The 17,107-nt window shown below is 43.8% G+C and overlaps 1 protein-coding gene across 1 annotated transcript in view; it reads right to left on the minus strand.

Annotated features, from left to right (window-relative positions):
• Window positions 1-10,744: 10,744 nt before the first annotated feature.
• LOC311226849 (uncharacterized protein) overlaps window positions 10,745-17,107 on the minus strand; it is a 29,065-nt gene continuing 22,702 nt past the window's right edge. Inside the window, exon 2 of the mRNA XM_084312273.1 lies at window positions 10,745-14,021. Within this exon, the coding sequence (XP_084168399.1) occupies window positions 12,973-14,021 (1,049 nt within the window). The 3' untranslated portion in view covers window positions 10,745-12,972. The remainder of the gene's footprint in view (window positions 14,022-17,107) is intronic.

Genomic DNA, 17,107 nt, shown 5'->3' on the forward strand with positions numbered 1-17,107 from the left:
ATACCTTATATACATGTGGATATACTTTATCTACATAGATCTACATGTGAATATACTTTATCTACATACATCTACTACACACATTACACATGTTACTACGTTAACATTCATAACATCTAATGTGAGGTTTATCACATTTGAAAATAATTTATAAAATTGGACTTTATGCCCAACAAATAACCAACAAGAGAATTTTCTTTTAAAGGGGTACCCGGGTTCCTCACACGGAACTGTTCTGTCTGAATGTGTGACTTAAAAGTACTGAGTAAAAATACTCAGAAACCCATTGAGAAAAGCTACTCAGTTACAATAAATATACTTAGTTAGTTAGTTAGTTAGTTACTTTCCACCTCTGCCTCGCCTGAGGAGTTGTTCAGCTCTCTCTGTTGTGTCTGACTCTCTGTGGGAGGAGACACATGGTTTAGTAAGTGATGTCATCTTCATGAACCCAGACCAGTATCAGATAAACACCAAAATTAAAGGTGTTATAGATAACATCAATACTTTTATTCTGCACCTTTCTAAAAGCTCTGTGGATGTTTTCTTTTCTTTTTCTTTATAAAGATTTGATCTATAGATAGGCGGCTACGTGGCGTAGTGGGCAAGGCGCTCGCCACAAAATCTGGAGACGCTGGGCTTGCCTGTTCGAGCCCAGCGCTCCACATTTGCTTTCAGTTTAGCTGGTCGTCCGTACTAATACACATTGGCCGTATTAGGGGGTGGGAAACTGATGGGTGGGGATCGGGCGTTGTGGACAGCGACTCCCACAGGTCGGTTGGTGCGCCTGCGCAGTAGAATCAGGAAGTGTCGGGGGCAGCGTGAGCCTCCCACGCGTTACTCCTCGCCACTGAGAGATCGAGCTGCGCAGGTGAAAAGATGCGACTGCTGTTACCTCAAGTACCGGAGGGGACTTGTGCTATGTATGACTTAGTCCACATTGCAGCCGGCTTGTGGGAGGCAAGAAACAGCGTTCGTGACAGGGGAGGGTTGAATTGGATGATACGAAATTGGGATGGGAGAAAATATAGAAAATGGGAGAAAAAGTGGATACAATTTTTTTTTTTTTTTAATCTATAGCACCTTTAAGAATTCCAATATGTTATTTCCACGACTTAGTAATGTTGAATCAATATTTGTGAACGTGAGAAGGTAGTAATAATAACATTATTTGTATAGCACTTTTCATACAGAAATTGCAGTTCAAAGTGCTTAGTGGGAGACAGATTTTGTGGACCCACTGAATGTTTGTTTTCTTTTTCTATTATACATCACTCAAACTCACCCAGAGCAAGTCTCAAAGAGATATTGAGGACAGCTTGGAGGACACACAGCAGCCCAAAACTCAAGAGTACCAGGCTGAAATGTCTTCCTTCTGTATAACACACACAAGCACACACACATGGTCACACACAAAAGAAAACACACACACTCATATTATTCATAGTATATATTCAGACACTCATCTGCACCTTTGTTTACACGGTTTGTTTTTCTCATATTTTTATATTCATATTTAATTGTATTGCTATATAAATGTCTTTCTATATTTACATGTATGTCTTTCTTCTATTACCCTGCCCATACCTGTACCCCCCCCATGCTGCTATGACACCCACATCTCCCCAAGGGGAACAATAAAGGAATATCTTATCTTATTATATCTTAAGTTATCTTACACACAATCAGTAGAAGGAATAAAACATCATCTGAGATCTCCTTCATATCATGATGTTACAGTTAATAACATTAGAGCAATAACAGAATATCAAGTCCGGACTCCAAACATTAGAACTACAAAAAACGGTCCTTTGTTAAATCATCACCATCATCACCATCACCATCACCATCACCATCCTCAGCATCAATATCATTACTTCATTTCCACAGCACTTTTCTCCACAAACTCATAAAAGGCTTTAGCTACAGAAGCAAGAATCACTTCACGAGACCCTGGACCTGCTACCTCTTTGAATCTTTGGAGTCGTCTCTGGCGTCGCCTTTGAGTCGCTGTTCTCAGACAGTGTTCTGGGGAATTCCTCGTAGACAGCGGTTTCCAGTCTGATTTGAGAATCTCTTGAATTAAAGAACACAGCCATCTAGGAGACCAGTGCTGAGACTCTGAACACTGAGACGCCCGTTTCTTCCTCTCTCCTTCTTCTTTCTCTCTCTTTCTGAATCGATTTGACATAAACCGTGTTGTTTTATAAAAACTTTGTCTATCTTAATCTATTAAATGTATGTCAGTTTGCCGAATTACCTTCCATATGTATGTCATGTAACCACTGGTTGCTAGCACAGAGAGTGAAAGAGATAGTTTCCCAATCACGATACAAGTCGGTCTGTTTAGAAACGTGTTATTGAGACAGGGTTGTGGTACAGAGGGAACAAACGCAACGCGCTGTGGGGAAACAGCGTTGCACCATTTGGTTTTGGACCCAGGAAAGCTGTGGCTTCATGAGCAGCCAGTGGTCAAATCACAAAGTAGTTAAGCAGGGGCAGCTGGGCGGTGTGGAGGTCTAGGATAGTAGCAAAACAGTAGGTAAGCTAGGGTGGCCATATTTTGATTTCCAAAAAAGAGGACATGCTGGCCCCAGCCTCGAGATACTTAGTGATACTCAAAGTTTACTCAAAGATTGGGCGGCTGGGTGGCGTAGCGGAGATTGCGCTCATCACCAATGCAAGAGACTCCGGTCTCGACTCCCCGAGTCAGCATTGCCTGCGGCTTGGGCCAGTCGTCATACTATCTCAATTGGCAGAGGTAGCGGGTGGAAAGTCGATGGGTGGGGATTGGACGTTGTGGACAGCGACTCCTACAGGTCGGTTGGGTGACGCCTGTACAGCAGAGACAGGAAGTATCGGGGGCAGCGTGAGCCTCCCACGCGTTACTCCTCGCCAGTGAGAGTCCGCGCTGTCTGGTGAAAAGATGCGACAGGCTGCCTCCTTGTGTACCGGAGGGGACACGTGATGCAAAGCTTCTATCCTCACTACAGCCGACCAGTGGGAGGCATAGTCTAGCAACGTTCAAGACAGGGGAGGGGAGAATTGAAAGGGAGAATTGGCGATACGAAATTGTGATGGGAGAAAAATAGAAAAATAAGGAGAAAAAGTGGATACAAAAAAAAAGGTTAATCAAAAATGCCTCCTAACATGCACCCAGAACAGCAGCCATTTTTTTTTACTTGAACTTGAGAACTGCATACTTTTTTTGCAAAGCTTATCTTTATACGTTATGCTTATAGCACATGCATAAGCCTGGTCTCTTTTGAAAGATACTAATGCAAAACTCACATTTTTCTGTAGTAGTTGCAATATTCCATTCAATATTTTCTTTTTTGGAAAACACCGCGAATCCATTGCCTGAAGTCTTGTGTAGTACAGGTCAACATTTTTAATTTAATTTAATATTTTTTTTCCAGAAATTTGTCTTCTAGAGATCCGGGTAGCGTCTATACTTTTACCAACTAACTTGCATTTTTACGCAATCTGATTGGCCACTGACGTTTCTGGTCATGTGACATGTGCGCCAATCGCGTGACGCCTGTTTCTGCGCCTATTTCCGCCTCTAACAGCCTGCAAACTACGCCTAGTTTCGAAGTTGGTTAGAGTTTGGAATCAGGGCTGGTGTTCTATCGCCCTGCTCTAAGACAAACTCTAACCTTAACCAACTTCGAAAGAGTGCCTAAGCTTAACCAGTGATAGAAACAGGCGTCACATGATTGGCGCAGATGTCACATGACCAGAAATGTCAGTGGCCAATCAGATCGCGGAAAAATGCAAGTTAGTTGGTAAAAGTATAGACGCATCCGGGTAAACCGTGTGACAAGGAAAAAGCTCTCCATTTCCTCATCCAAGTCAATTCATTTGAAATTTGTTTCACTTCGTGTATTCGCTCGTAAATTTTCAACTAGATCCCTGATTCGCACACCACCACGTGGGATATCATTGGAAAGCTACACTCATTCGCTACAACGCTGACTAATCATTTTCGCAATAAGCGGATGATTGACAGTTCTGGAGCCTCGGGAGTCCTACATGCGTGTAAAAAGTTGCACGCCTGACATATCGGCATGTAACTCGAGAACCAAGGCGCAGTTTTGTCGGGTGATGTGGCAATCAAACGGCAACAAATAGAGCTTTAATTCGTTCATTTATATGTTCGGTGAAAAATGCAGCCCAAGCCTTCAGACGCTTGCAAAGTGCCGTGAAATACAATGAAACCTGGACATTTTCATGAATTTATTTAAAAAAAACGGACGCCAGGGACAGGGCATGAAAAGAGGACATGCCCGGGCAAAAGAGGACGTTTGGTCACCCTAGGTAAGCTGAACTGCAGTCGATGCTGACTCAGTGAGGTCACTGATATGGGTCTGAAACATCCTGCCAGAACAATGTGTTACTAATACTTTATCTACTTAATTTAAATAGAACATGCATTCAAATCGTTCCGCTGTTGACAATCTTTTCGTCCCATGGAGGTTGAAACAGAATGATTTCTGCAGGTTTATCGCCTACCGTTCGCACTATGACCATTACGGCCTTTTATGTCTGACATGTACAGTATACCCTGCCCTTGGCCTTGACCAAGGTCCTGGCATTACACCGGGAGTTTGTCCCTGGCCACCGCACTGTGTGGCTGCTCTGTATGTATTTATACCTGTATCTCTGTTATGTCTGGATAGGGAATGGTTTATTGGCCATAATAAGATCATCCCTACAAATATCTGGAGGAAGCCCGAACTAAGACGGGCCTGCCCCCTATTCCCACGGTTCTGCCTATCCAGCCCAACCGAACCAATCCATTCAATACACGATTCGGCTCCATCGACGCGGTTCTGGTGCGTCTCGCCAATCGCCCAATTTCCCGCGGTATTCCTTTTAAAATTCCCCCTCTTTCTAACTCTGTACATGAATCTGATTAGCACTACACTCAGTAGTATTATTTATATATCTTATACCCAGCTTAATCACCTGTACACTGTATATTACTATTGCACTTTACTAACACCTTGCCCTCTCCTACCTGTAATACAATAAGAACATTCCTGGACTAACAACACTTTGCCCTTTCCTCCCTGTAATACAATAAAGACACTGCTGGACTCATAATATTCATCCCTGGTTTCAACTTACCTATCTGCATTTGTAAAATAATGCATAACTGAATGTAAGATATATCTATGGTGGAGCAAAGCATGTGCTGATATATAAGACCATGTGAGTGTATGAGTTCCTGTGGACACACTGTGTGTTAGAGAGGAACACATGCATAAAATAATGTAACACTATAACCATCCCCCTCTCTCCCCTGCTGGTCTGTCCTGTCTGTACTAGTGTCAGGTCCTTGTATTGTCATGTATTGTTTTTTCATATGTGCTTGTTTGTTATGTAAAATCAAATAAAAATGTGAATGTAAAAAGGTTAGGATGGGTCAAATGCAGAGAACACATTTCCCCAAGGGGATTAATAAAGGTTCAACTTAACTTAAGAGAGGGAAACCTTCTCAACACCCATATTATCTCTCTACTGTGTGGCTTCTTTCATCATAGTTCCTCTCTCAGCAAAGCTGTGGCCACAAGCTGTGCAATTAAAGGGGTTCTCTTCTGTACGAATCAGCACGAGTCCCCACACGTTCCTCCTTGACAAATCCTTTGCCACAAACTGAACAAATAAACAGTTCCTCTCCAGTATGAGTTCTCATATCAGTTCAGTCTTCACCCATATCCCATCTCACCTTTGACGGCCGAGGTCATCCCCCTCTACCCCTCAGTCACAAATCTGGGGGTTTGGTTTGACCCCCACCTGACCTTCAACATCCACATAAAACACCTCTGCAAGACCTCATTCTATCACCTAAGAAATATCTCCAAACTCCGCCCCACTTTAACCCTGTCAGACGCAGAGAAGCTTGTCCATGCCTTTGTCTCTTCAAGACTGGACTACTGTAATGGACTCTTCATCGGGATTCCTGGCAAGAGCATCCAAATGCTGCAATACATCCAAAACAGTGCTGCCAGGATGCTGATGAGAGTCCGTATTAAACATGAGCACAAAACCCCCATCCTCCACTCACTACATTGGCTCCCCGTCTCATCAAGGATCAACTACAAAATCCTGCTGCTCACCCATAACTGCATAAACGGACACGCACCCCTCTACCTACAGGAACTCATCACTCCACAATCCTCCACCCGTACCCTCAGATCTGCAGGTAGACTGCTCCTTCGGGTCCCCAGTACCAGGCTCTGCACCATGGGGGACCGAGCCTTCTGCTCGGCTGCACCACGCCTTCTGCTCAGCTGCACCACGCCTGTGGAACAGCCTCCCGATCCAGCTGAGGGCACCACAGAGCCTGGACTCTTTTAAAGCAGGCCTGAAAACCTTCTTATTTCAAAAGGCCTTTGATTGCTAGCTATTTCTTGTGATCATTTCTTCTTGTGCTGTTGTTATAAATTTTCTGTTTATACTATGTTTTTAACTGTTTTAACCCTGTAGCACGTTGGGATCCTAGTGAACGAGAAGTGCACTACAAATACGATTTATTATTATATCTCTCTCCAGTATGAGTACATCTCCCTCCTTACTGAACCCTTTCCCACAAATAAAGTTCTCGTGTCTCTGCTTTCATTGTCTACAACTGCCTTACACTGTAATCACAAGTATCTACCACAAACTATAGTCTACCCATATAACTCTGTATGATAGCCATGTACAATTTAGAATTTAGCTGATGCTTTTATCTCCAAGCGACTTACAGATTATGAACATCATGTCACCAGGAGGGGTACATCTCTGGCAGGTAAGGGTCAGTGGCATTGTTCGTCAAATAGTAGTTCAAGTTCTTTAATAGTTGTCATACAGAAGTACAGAATACTTTCATACAAAATGCTTCTTACTGTTACGCTCCAGAGACTGTGCTAGACAAGATAGTATCAAATAACATAATAACATAATATAGCATGAATTTAGAAGAAGAAAATGAGGTCACAGTGTTCGGTATAGACATATGTACAATGTTCTGAGTTACCATATAATATACAATACACAATACTATGCAGTGTACTAATGTACAGTACTATCTAGTGCAAAGCAGAAATGGGATGAGGTACAATTTTAGGTACAATTTACAGTAAGGTGTACGAGTTGTAGTGCAATCCTTCATCCATAAATATAAAGTGTGGGGAGTGGGTGCTACAGTGTGTTTGTTTAAAGTGGGTGTGTGCTATAAGTGTGTGGAGTGGGTGCTACAGTGTGTTTGTTTAAAGTGAGTGTGTGCGTGTGGATGTGTGTGCTATGTGCGTTTGGTGGTTGTTGTTGTGTAGTGTTCATTCATTGTTCGTTTAGCAGCCTGATGGCCTGGGGATAGAAGCTTCTTCTGAGTCTTTCTGTGCTCGCCTTGAGACTCCTGTATCGCTTGCCTGACCGCAGCAGTTCAAAAAGGCAGTTGTTCGGGTGACTGGAGTCTTTAATGATTCTCTTAGCCTTGCCCTTGCAACGCTTGTAGTAAATGTTCTGGAGGGTGGGGAGCCCCCCTCCAATTGTGTGTTCGGCTGAACGTGTCACTCTTTGTAGTCTGCTTTGGTCTTGTGCAGTGCTATTCCCAAACCAGGAGGTGATGTTGCCGGTCAAGATGCTCTCTATTGTACATGAGTAGAAGTTCTTAAGGATCTTCTGGCTGACTTGGAACTTCCTTAGGTGCCTGAGGAAGTAGAGGCGTTGTCGTGCCTTCTTCACAACACTGTTAATGTGTGTGGTCCATGTCAAGTCCTCGGATATGTAGGCTCCGAGGTACTTAAAGCTGTTGACTCTCTCAACCGGTGCCCCGTCGATGCTGAGGGGGCTGTAGTCCTTGAGCCCCGACCTCCTGAAGTCCACAATCATCTCCTTTGTTTTGCTGACGTTCAGGGAGAGGCTGTTTTCCTGGCACCATCCCGCCAGGACCTTGACCTCTTCCAGGTAGGCCCTCTCGTCGTTGGCAGAGATCAGGCCCACCACCACTGTGTCGTCAGCAAATTTGACGATTGTATTGCTACTCCGCTGAGCCACACAGTCGTGTGTGTACAGGGAGTAGAGGAGGGGACTCAGAACACAGCCCTGGGGGGCCCCTATGTTGAGGGTGATGGATGAGGAGGTGCAGTTGCCTGCTCTCACCACCTGGGGTCTGCCAGTCAGGAAGTCCAAGACCCACTGGCAGAGGTCATAGCCCAAGCCCAGGTCCCTGAGCTTGGCTATGAGTATGGAGGGGACTATGGTATTGAATGCCGAGCTGTAGTCGATGAATAGCATTCTCACATAGTTCCCCTGCCTCTTGTCCAGGTGTGATGCTGCTGTGTGCAGCACATGGGATATGGCGTCCTCCGTGGACCTGTTGGGGCAGTATGCAAATTGCAGGGGGTCCATGTTGATGGGGAGGGAGGAGCAGATGTAGCCCTTTACTAGCTTCTCAAAGCACTTCATGGCTATGGAGGTGAGAGCTACAGGGCGGTAGTCGTTGAGGCAAGCAGGCTTGGATTTTTTGGGTACAGGGATAATAGTGGACTTCTTCAGGCAGGTGGGGATGACAGCCTGTTCTAAGGACAGGTTAAATATGTCAGTGAATACTGGGGCCAGTTGGTCGGCACAGACTTTTAGGACGCAGCCGGGGATGCCGTCTGGACCTGCTGCCTTCCTGATATTCACTTTTTTTAAAGGTCCGCCTCACCTCATGCTCTGTTACCCTGAACACTGCGCCTCCATCAGCAGCCGACCCCCCCCCCCCCCCATTGCCGAGGCTTGTGAGCTGGTGTTGTTATTACCAGCATCAAACCTCGCATAGAAGGTATTGAGGTCATTTGCTAAGGAGATGTCACTGTTCAGTTTGAGGGAGGCGCCTTTGTAGTCTGTCATCGTTTTGAGCCCCTGCCACATAGCTCTAGAGTCAGCTTGTTCAAACTGGAGTTAAATTTTATCCCTGTAGCGTCGTTTGGCCTCTGACACTGTCCTCCTTACGTTGTATCGCGCCACCTTGTGGTCATTCATGTTGCCTGCCTCTAGGCCGTCGTTGTATGCTTTGGTGCGCTCTCTCAGAGCTTCACGGACGGATTTGTCTACCCAGGGTTTTTGATTTGGGTAAACTTTCATTTTGGTAGTGGGGATTGTTTCTTTCACCCTAGTACAAACATAGTCCAGCACTGTCTCCGTGTAGACATTAATGTTATCTGTGTCGCGGAACACATTCCAGTCTGTGTGGTGAAACACTGACCGGATCGTCTCCTCTGACGTCACATCCCATTTCTGCACCTCTCGCGAGACTACGGGAGTACTTTTAATTCTCTGTCTGTACTTTGGTGAAAGAAAGATGGACGCGTGATCCGACTTACCAAAGCCACTATCAGAATGAGCCTTGTAGCCACCTTTAAATTGCGTGTAACAGTGATCTAGGATGTTACCGCCTCTGGTGTTGCAAGTCACATGCTGATAGAAGTCAGGCAATACCTTTCTCAGATTGGCGCTATTGAAATCTCCCAGAACTAAAATGGCGGCGTTAACATTCGCCACTTGGATTCTATTTACCTCGTCGTGTAGTCTGGAGAGCGCAACCTTGTTGCTGGCTTGCGGTGGAATATACACTCCGACCAGGACGATCGCCGTTAACTCCCTCGGGAGGAAGAAAGGACGACACTTGATGGTTATATATTCCAGTTCTGGGGAGCAGTGGTTGGATAATTCCTTCACGTTAGTTGGATCGCTCCAATTTTTGTTAAACATGAAGGCAATACCTCCTCCACGTTGTTTACCGGACTCTGCTGATGTCCGATCCTTGCGATGGATAAAGAAGTGATCAGCCGGTTGAATTGCGTGGTCTGGGACGTCCGGCGTCAACCACGTCTCGGTGAAGCAGAGGACGTTGCAGTCCCTAACGTCTCTTTGATATTGAATCCTTGCTCGGATGTCATCCAGTTTATTGTCAATTGATTGTACATTGGCTAGCAATATACTGGGCAGTGGTGTACGGTGGCGTCTGGATCTCAGCCTGTTACGGATCCCAGCCCTCTTCCCTCGCCGTCTGGTTCCTCTGTTCCTGGGGTCTAGGAACAAAGGATCTGGTCCTGATCTCCGGAGAATTTCTTCAGGCCATTGATGCGGTTCGGAAAGCTGATCCAGTGAGTAATCCAGTTGGTAAGTTTCCCGTAATCCAATGTCTATGAGTGACTGACGGTCATATACATTAAATGCACCAACAGTTGGTACGAACAAAACTCTAAAAACTATAAATATTAACAAAAGTAAACAGTCTCGACGGAGCGAACAGAGAGGCAGCCGGTCGGAGCAGCGCCATCTCCCGTTATAGAGCTTGAGTGTTATACTCTGAGTGCAGAGTAGTATAGACAATTTATCATGTCTTTTCCTGGGATTACTAAGAATCACCAAAACTATACTATATTCAAAACGGTATAAAACGGAAATGTACGGATGAAAAAACAATCCCTTTTGTACATGTTGACTGGAAGCAACTCACTGACAATCGACGGGTGTATTAGACCCATAGCTATACTATAAGATATATTTTAAGCACTCGCAAATTTCCCATTGATTAAAGCGATGGCGTTCTAGCGCCCCCTGGCGCTAATTGAGTTAAGTTCTCCGTGTCAGCTTTATAAAGAAAGGGCCTGACTCAGCAATATACAGAAAAATAAGAAAACACTAAACAATATTCATTATTTCAAGCTTTATTTCAATGTAAAAAAATCTATGAGGGACTGACCCTCCTTTCCAATGACATCGAGGTAAAAAAGTTAAAATACACAACAAACAAACAAAAAGTAAAATCATCAGTTGACCAATATACAACAAGCACATAATTAGACCAAATGATTTGCAATCATGGATTTTAATTGTCCAAGGGTTACTAGGGTATTCATTTTAATCATGTGGTAGGGTATAGATTCGACATAGTCGATATCTGGAGCTCAAATCAAAGGGGACTGTTGAAGTTGGCGATGCTGTTTATGTTGTCCAAGGGTTACTAGGGAAATTCATTTTAATAATGGATTTAAGTTTACCAGGGGTTACTAGGGAATACATTTTAAGGTGCTTTATAAAATGTTGCATGTGACTGGAGCAAAAACAAAAAAAGCAGTCTTTCCAATTTCTGTGCAAAATCAAGGGGCTTTGGAGTGAGTTGGTATGGTCCCTAATTCCAAACTACCATATCATAGATCTATACTATGGTAACTTTCCAATAACGACTGTATATAGATAAACAAATACTAATGTACAGGAAGCCATTTTATTTGTCGCAGTTTACAGACAAGATTTGTCTATTTAAATGTAAATGTCACATCAAGCCAAATGCCAAGATATGTGTATTTTGTAAGTCACTCAATATTAGTTATATTAGTTCTACTAGCAGGGGATATATGGAGGTGTTATGCCTGTTGTATGTATGTAGGCATATCTTGTTTGGTTCTGTTTGTGTTTTTGTCTCCCTCTTCTGGTTCTACTTCTCCTTTTTCTCAGATGTACCCCTGGTTTCAGTCATCATCCACCACCTGTTCCATATCAGCAATCAAGCATTCCCACACCTTATACATAGTCCCCTTTGTGTTCAGTTCTATATCTTCCTTTTGGGTATGTTTTGTGAGAAGAGCTGGGGCAGAGCTCTGAGTTTCTTGTTGCGACTATGTTTGCTGTTTTAGTTAGGTGACGCTTCTATTTTTGTTAATTGCGTTATAATACATTTACCCATTATTGTTTGAAGCTTCTAACATTGATATATTTGGTGATCCTTCTTGTTATTCAGCCTACTGTAGTTATTTTTCTGTTTATTCACGGTTGTTTTTGCACACAGGGACAAGTGAGGATAGGAAGATACCCTGGGGTCTACATCTAGCATCACATGGTTGTATGTAACCGGTTTGTGTGAATACTTTCGACAACAAATGTTTGTTTCCGCGTTCAAGTTTTGCGCTCTGATTAGCCAGGTCATGTGACATGTGCGCCAATCGTGGGACAGCAAGTTCTGCGCCTATTTCCGTGTCTTAACAGCCTGCAAACTACCTGGTGTTCTATCGCCATGCTCTAAGACAAACTCTAACCTTAACCAACTTCGAAAGAGCGCCTAAGCTTAACCAGTGTAGAAACTTGCGGTCCCACGATTGGCACACATGTCACATGACCAGAAACGCGCAGGCCAATCAGAGACGCAGAAACAAACATTTGTTGTCGAAAGTATTCAGGCAACCGGTTTACCCGTTACAACCCTAGGTTAGAGTGAGCACCCCGACTGTATTTATTGGTGCTTAGCACCTGTCAAGGGGGGTGGGTTATTTATTTTTGTATTTCATTTGGTGCCACTGATAATCCTCCTTGATCCCTGTGTTGCCTTTTTTATGTAAATAAACACTTGTTTAATCATTGGCTTCTTGGTTGTGTCGCTGCACCCTCACCCATCATGTCTGTTGCCTTATGTTGCGCCCTTCCACTGAGTGACCACAGGGGGGGCGTAACAGTAGTTACTGTAATCAATATTTTAGGCATGAGGAGGTATAGATAACATGGTTTGTATATACAGTATAATGTATAGTCCAACAATATACAGTCTATAGGGAAGGCATTGTGACAATGAGTTTAGTTTTTCCTTTTTTGCTGTTGGCTGTGGTGTAATAATGGATTTCACATCAAAAGACTAATACGAGGCTTTGATTACAGGTTTCTATTAGCCTCCATTTAAACACTGACACCAGCGATAAAGACCAACTTTGATTCACTGTTCCAACACTCCCAATACGATATGAGATGGACCACAAGAAGGAGCCAGTTGACCTGACATCTCCTGCTCTTGTGTAAGAGAATGATGTTTAATCACTTTTATTAAACTTTTAATAAACAGACTCAGTCAAGCTATTAAAAACAAACCAAGCAAACAAACTAAAAGAAACTAACAAACTAACTCCTGGTTCCAAGGAAAGGAAACAAGGAATTCTGTATTTCTGCTCAGCTGCTCCAGCTGACTGTAAGACACTTGTGGCGTTTTAAGTACAACAACAGGGGGAAACTTTTCCCACAAACATTGCAGCTGTATGGTCTCTCTCCTGTGTGCAATCGCATGTGTGCCTTTAGATTTCCACTGTGGGTAAATCTTTTCCCACAAATGGTGCAACTCAACAGTCTCTCTCCGGTATGAATTCCCATGTGGTTCAGCAGATGTCCCCTCCGACTGAACCGCTTGACACAAACTGGACAACTAAAGAGTTTCTCGCTCAGGTGAGTTTCCATGTGTCTTTTCACTGTTCCAGCTTGACTAAACGTTTTGCCACAAATGGAACAACTAAAGGGTTTCTCTCCTGTGTGTGTTCTCATGTGTCTATTGAGATCTCCCTTGTGAGTGAACGCTTTTCCACAATCATTGCAAATGAAGGGTTTCTCCCCGGTGTGACTTCTCATATGGGTTACCATGTCATTATTTTTAGCAAAATCTTTGCCACAAATAGGACACACCCTGTGCGGATCTCCGTCGGGTTCAGTCGAGGTGCCGGGTAAAGAGTAAGCTTCTCTGTTTCTCTCCATCTGGGTTTGAAAAGGCTGGAAGGGAAGAAGAACGTTCTCTTGACCATCTTCACATTTCACTGGGTGTACTGTGATCTTGGCGTGGTCGGCTTCTTCCAGCCCTTGAATTAGTACATTTTTAATCTGCAGGAGCTCTGTGTCCTGGGTTTGGCTGAACTGTGAAGACGGAGAATTATCACTGTTGTTTTCATATTTCAAAAGGTGCGAAGTCATCTCGGAACCATCATCCTCCTCTAGATCTTGAAATAGTTCCTCCTGTTCCTGTTTGATCTGCAGGAATTCTGGGTCCTGGATCTGGCTGAGCTGTGAGGACTGAGTCTTCTCACCACGTTGACTTCTCACAGAGTCAGACTCGGGGTATAATGTGAGCTCTATGACATCATTCTTCTCCAGACCTTGGAGGAGAACGGGACTCCTCTTGTGCTGCTCAGGGTGGACCTCCTCGTCAGATACAAGGAGCTCCGGAGGGAGGGAGTCTAGAGATGGGAGCAAAAAAATAAATATTAAAACAGCTTATCTAAGAGAATAGCACTGTCATTTAAGAATTATAGCCAATTCATTTACAATACTCAGTAGTACTCATTAGGGATGGGTACCGAATTCGGTACTTTTAAAAAAGGTACCTACCGAAACACGTCGGTACTACCGAGTATCGATTCACGTGAGATCCACCGGTGCCAACTTTCGGTACTATGCGCAAAAAAAAATTAAAATCCGATGACGTCACGTTTTGTTGACCGCAAAAACGAAACCGCACGTTAAGGCACAATACATGTTTTCAAACTCTCTTTGGGTGTTTGCAATTCATGGGGACTGGGGAGTATATGTCTCTGATATCTAGTGGGCAGGTTGTTAGAAAGTGTAGCTCAGTTTCCACATCTGCTCTGTCTGACATGGCTGTTAGCCTAGCCACGGAGCGTCTTTAGAGAGGAGATTGAATCCGGGACACAATGGGACACTGGCTCTGTTCATGGTCACAAATGGATTCCAGCTTCATTTATTTACTACAGATGACAAACGTGTTGTTTCTGTTTTTCTTTTTTACATACTTGCGCCACACGGAAGAACTGATCACTACAGCCCAGCATCATATTACTGTAGCCAGTCTCTTGAAACACCACTATCTCCAAACGTTCTTTTTCTTTTTTTTCTTTTTACAACTGAGGTAGGTAGATACAATTTTTTGAGACTAAAGTACCGAAAAAGGGTACCGGTATCGATTCACGTACCGGTTCAAATGTGAAAGGTACCTATCCCTAGTACTCATTTATATATATATACACAAATAAAAATAATGTACTGTATAATGACAATACATTTTAATCAAATCTTTTTTTTTTATCAATTTTTTTTATTTATTATTACTTGCATGAAAACAAGACAACACAATAACCACAATAACAATACACAGAACTTCACAGGGAGATAACAGAAACAATAATACAGAAATAACCAATTATAAAAAATAAAATAAAAAAACAGAGTACAACATTTTAAATTTAAAGGGGTACTATCTCATAAATGGCCTTTCCCAGTATTCAGCACCGTTTCCCGGTTGTGTGGCCCTATATTAATAAAACGTATGTCTCTAATTCTCAAAAAGGCGTATTCTTCCAATTCACCTCACAACATTCACCGAACTGAGTCATCTCAAAATGTGCATATCAGTGATGTCAGAGATTTCCCAGCTGCATAACAATGTGGCAGTTGCCACCGGGCCACACAGTGGTTGGAGCCCAGCCTCAAAACGGCCTAAGGTCCTGAGGTAGAAAAACGCTGCTTTTGAGTACCCAAATAGAAATACAAAACAATGAACCTTCTTGAAAAACAAAAACCTACAGAGGTGTTCCATAGACTCACAGGAACCGTGTAAAAGTGCCCAAATAGTGAAGAAATAGCAAAATAGCTCCCCCCCAATAAAATCCCCCCAGTTAAAGTCAAGAGGACAACACAAAAGACAAGACATTTCCTCCTCCCCCTCCCACGAGACCGCCGGACTCCCCCGGACAAGCACCCCAACCCCGCTCAGCCGCACACGGCGGTTCTGACCTTTTCAGCTGCTGCGACCCACAGTTCAATCCCAGCCTGCCCCACCCCAATCACCCGCGCCGTGGATATCTCAAGATAAATCACATCCAACAGTGTTAGGGACCAGTTAATCACTGTGAGCTTCTCAGGCTCCTTCCATCTCAATGCTATTAGCTTCTTCGCTGCTGTGTGACGCCCGCTAGGATAACCCTTTTTTGTTGTACGGACGCGGGTAGTGTTGTTATATCGTTCAGGAGCAGGGCTGTACGCTAAGCTTTTTCACTAGGGGCACACTTGCCCCTAAATGAGAAATATAGGGGCAAAGAATATTTTTTAGGGGCAACTTTTTTAATAACTATTTTACCAAACCTCATCCCAGTCAAACTCGGGGTCCAACTCCGGGATATCCCCACGCCAGATTGTATCCAATGATACATTTTTATACGTGGATTAAATTAAGAGCGTATAAAAGTCTGAGACAAACCCTCTGGAGGTTGTCCTGTCCACTATGAGCCTGAGGAAGGGGTGTGGGTGCAAAGCTTGAGCCCACGGCACGCCATGCGCCCTCAGCGCTGACCTTAGTTGAAGGTAAAGAAAGAAGGACTCGCCGGGAAGATCATAAAATTCTTTTAAGTCCTGAAACGCTCGAAGGCCGTTCTTATCATAAATATCCCCAGCCAGAGTATGAACTCCCCTCCTTTTCCATTGAGGAATACTAACCGGTTTGTGCCCAACAAGTAGTTGCTGGTTATTAAAAATTGGAGAGTCCAGGTGCCATGGGCATTTAACCGCACACGACTTCTGTACATTACGCCATGTTTGGATCACGTGAGTTATGATCGGTCCATATCTTAGTCGGCATTTTGAAATGGGGATAGTGGAGTATACTACATCTTGTAATCTTAGCGGTGAGACCGCCGCCGCTTCTAAGGAGCGCCAAGATACAGCATCTACAGGGTCTAGCCAGCACATCAGAGGTCTCAGTGAAAAGGACCAGAAATAAAGCTTAAAATCAGGGATTGCGAGGCCCCCATCTTGTTTCCTACGTTGAGTGGTAGCTCTTTTGATTCTCTGGCGTTTGTTATTCCAGATAAACTTAGATATCATCGATTGTACCTTGCGCCAGTGGTCTATTGGAGGGGGCAGGGGGAGCATTGAGCTAACAAAATGTATCCTAGGCAGGACATTCATTTTGATTATGGAAGCCCGGGCTTGTAAGGAGTTAGGAAGGGACGACCATCTATCTAGATCCTGGTGTATTTTATCATAAGTACCCGTGAAGTTGTATTTAGTAGTTTGACTTAGTGTGGGGAATATCTCTATGCCTAAATATTTAAAATGTTCCACTATGGGGATATCAGCTGGTAGTCGCACCGCCTTGGCCAGCTCATTAAGAGGTAGGCAGGCTGATTTGTTCCAGTTAATCTTAAAGTCTGACAATTTACCAAAGTCGTTGATTATTTCCAGTAATTTTGTGGCCGACTGGGAGGGGTCATTCATAAAAATCAGTAGGTCATCTGCATAGAGAGCAATT

The sequence above is a fragment of the Notolepis coatsorum genome (genome assembly GCF_963971535.1).
Source record: "Notolepis coatsorum genome assembly, chromosome: 4".
Classification (NCBI taxonomy): domain Eukaryota; kingdom Metazoa; phylum Chordata; class Actinopteri; order Aulopiformes; family Paralepididae; genus Notolepis; species Notolepis coatsorum.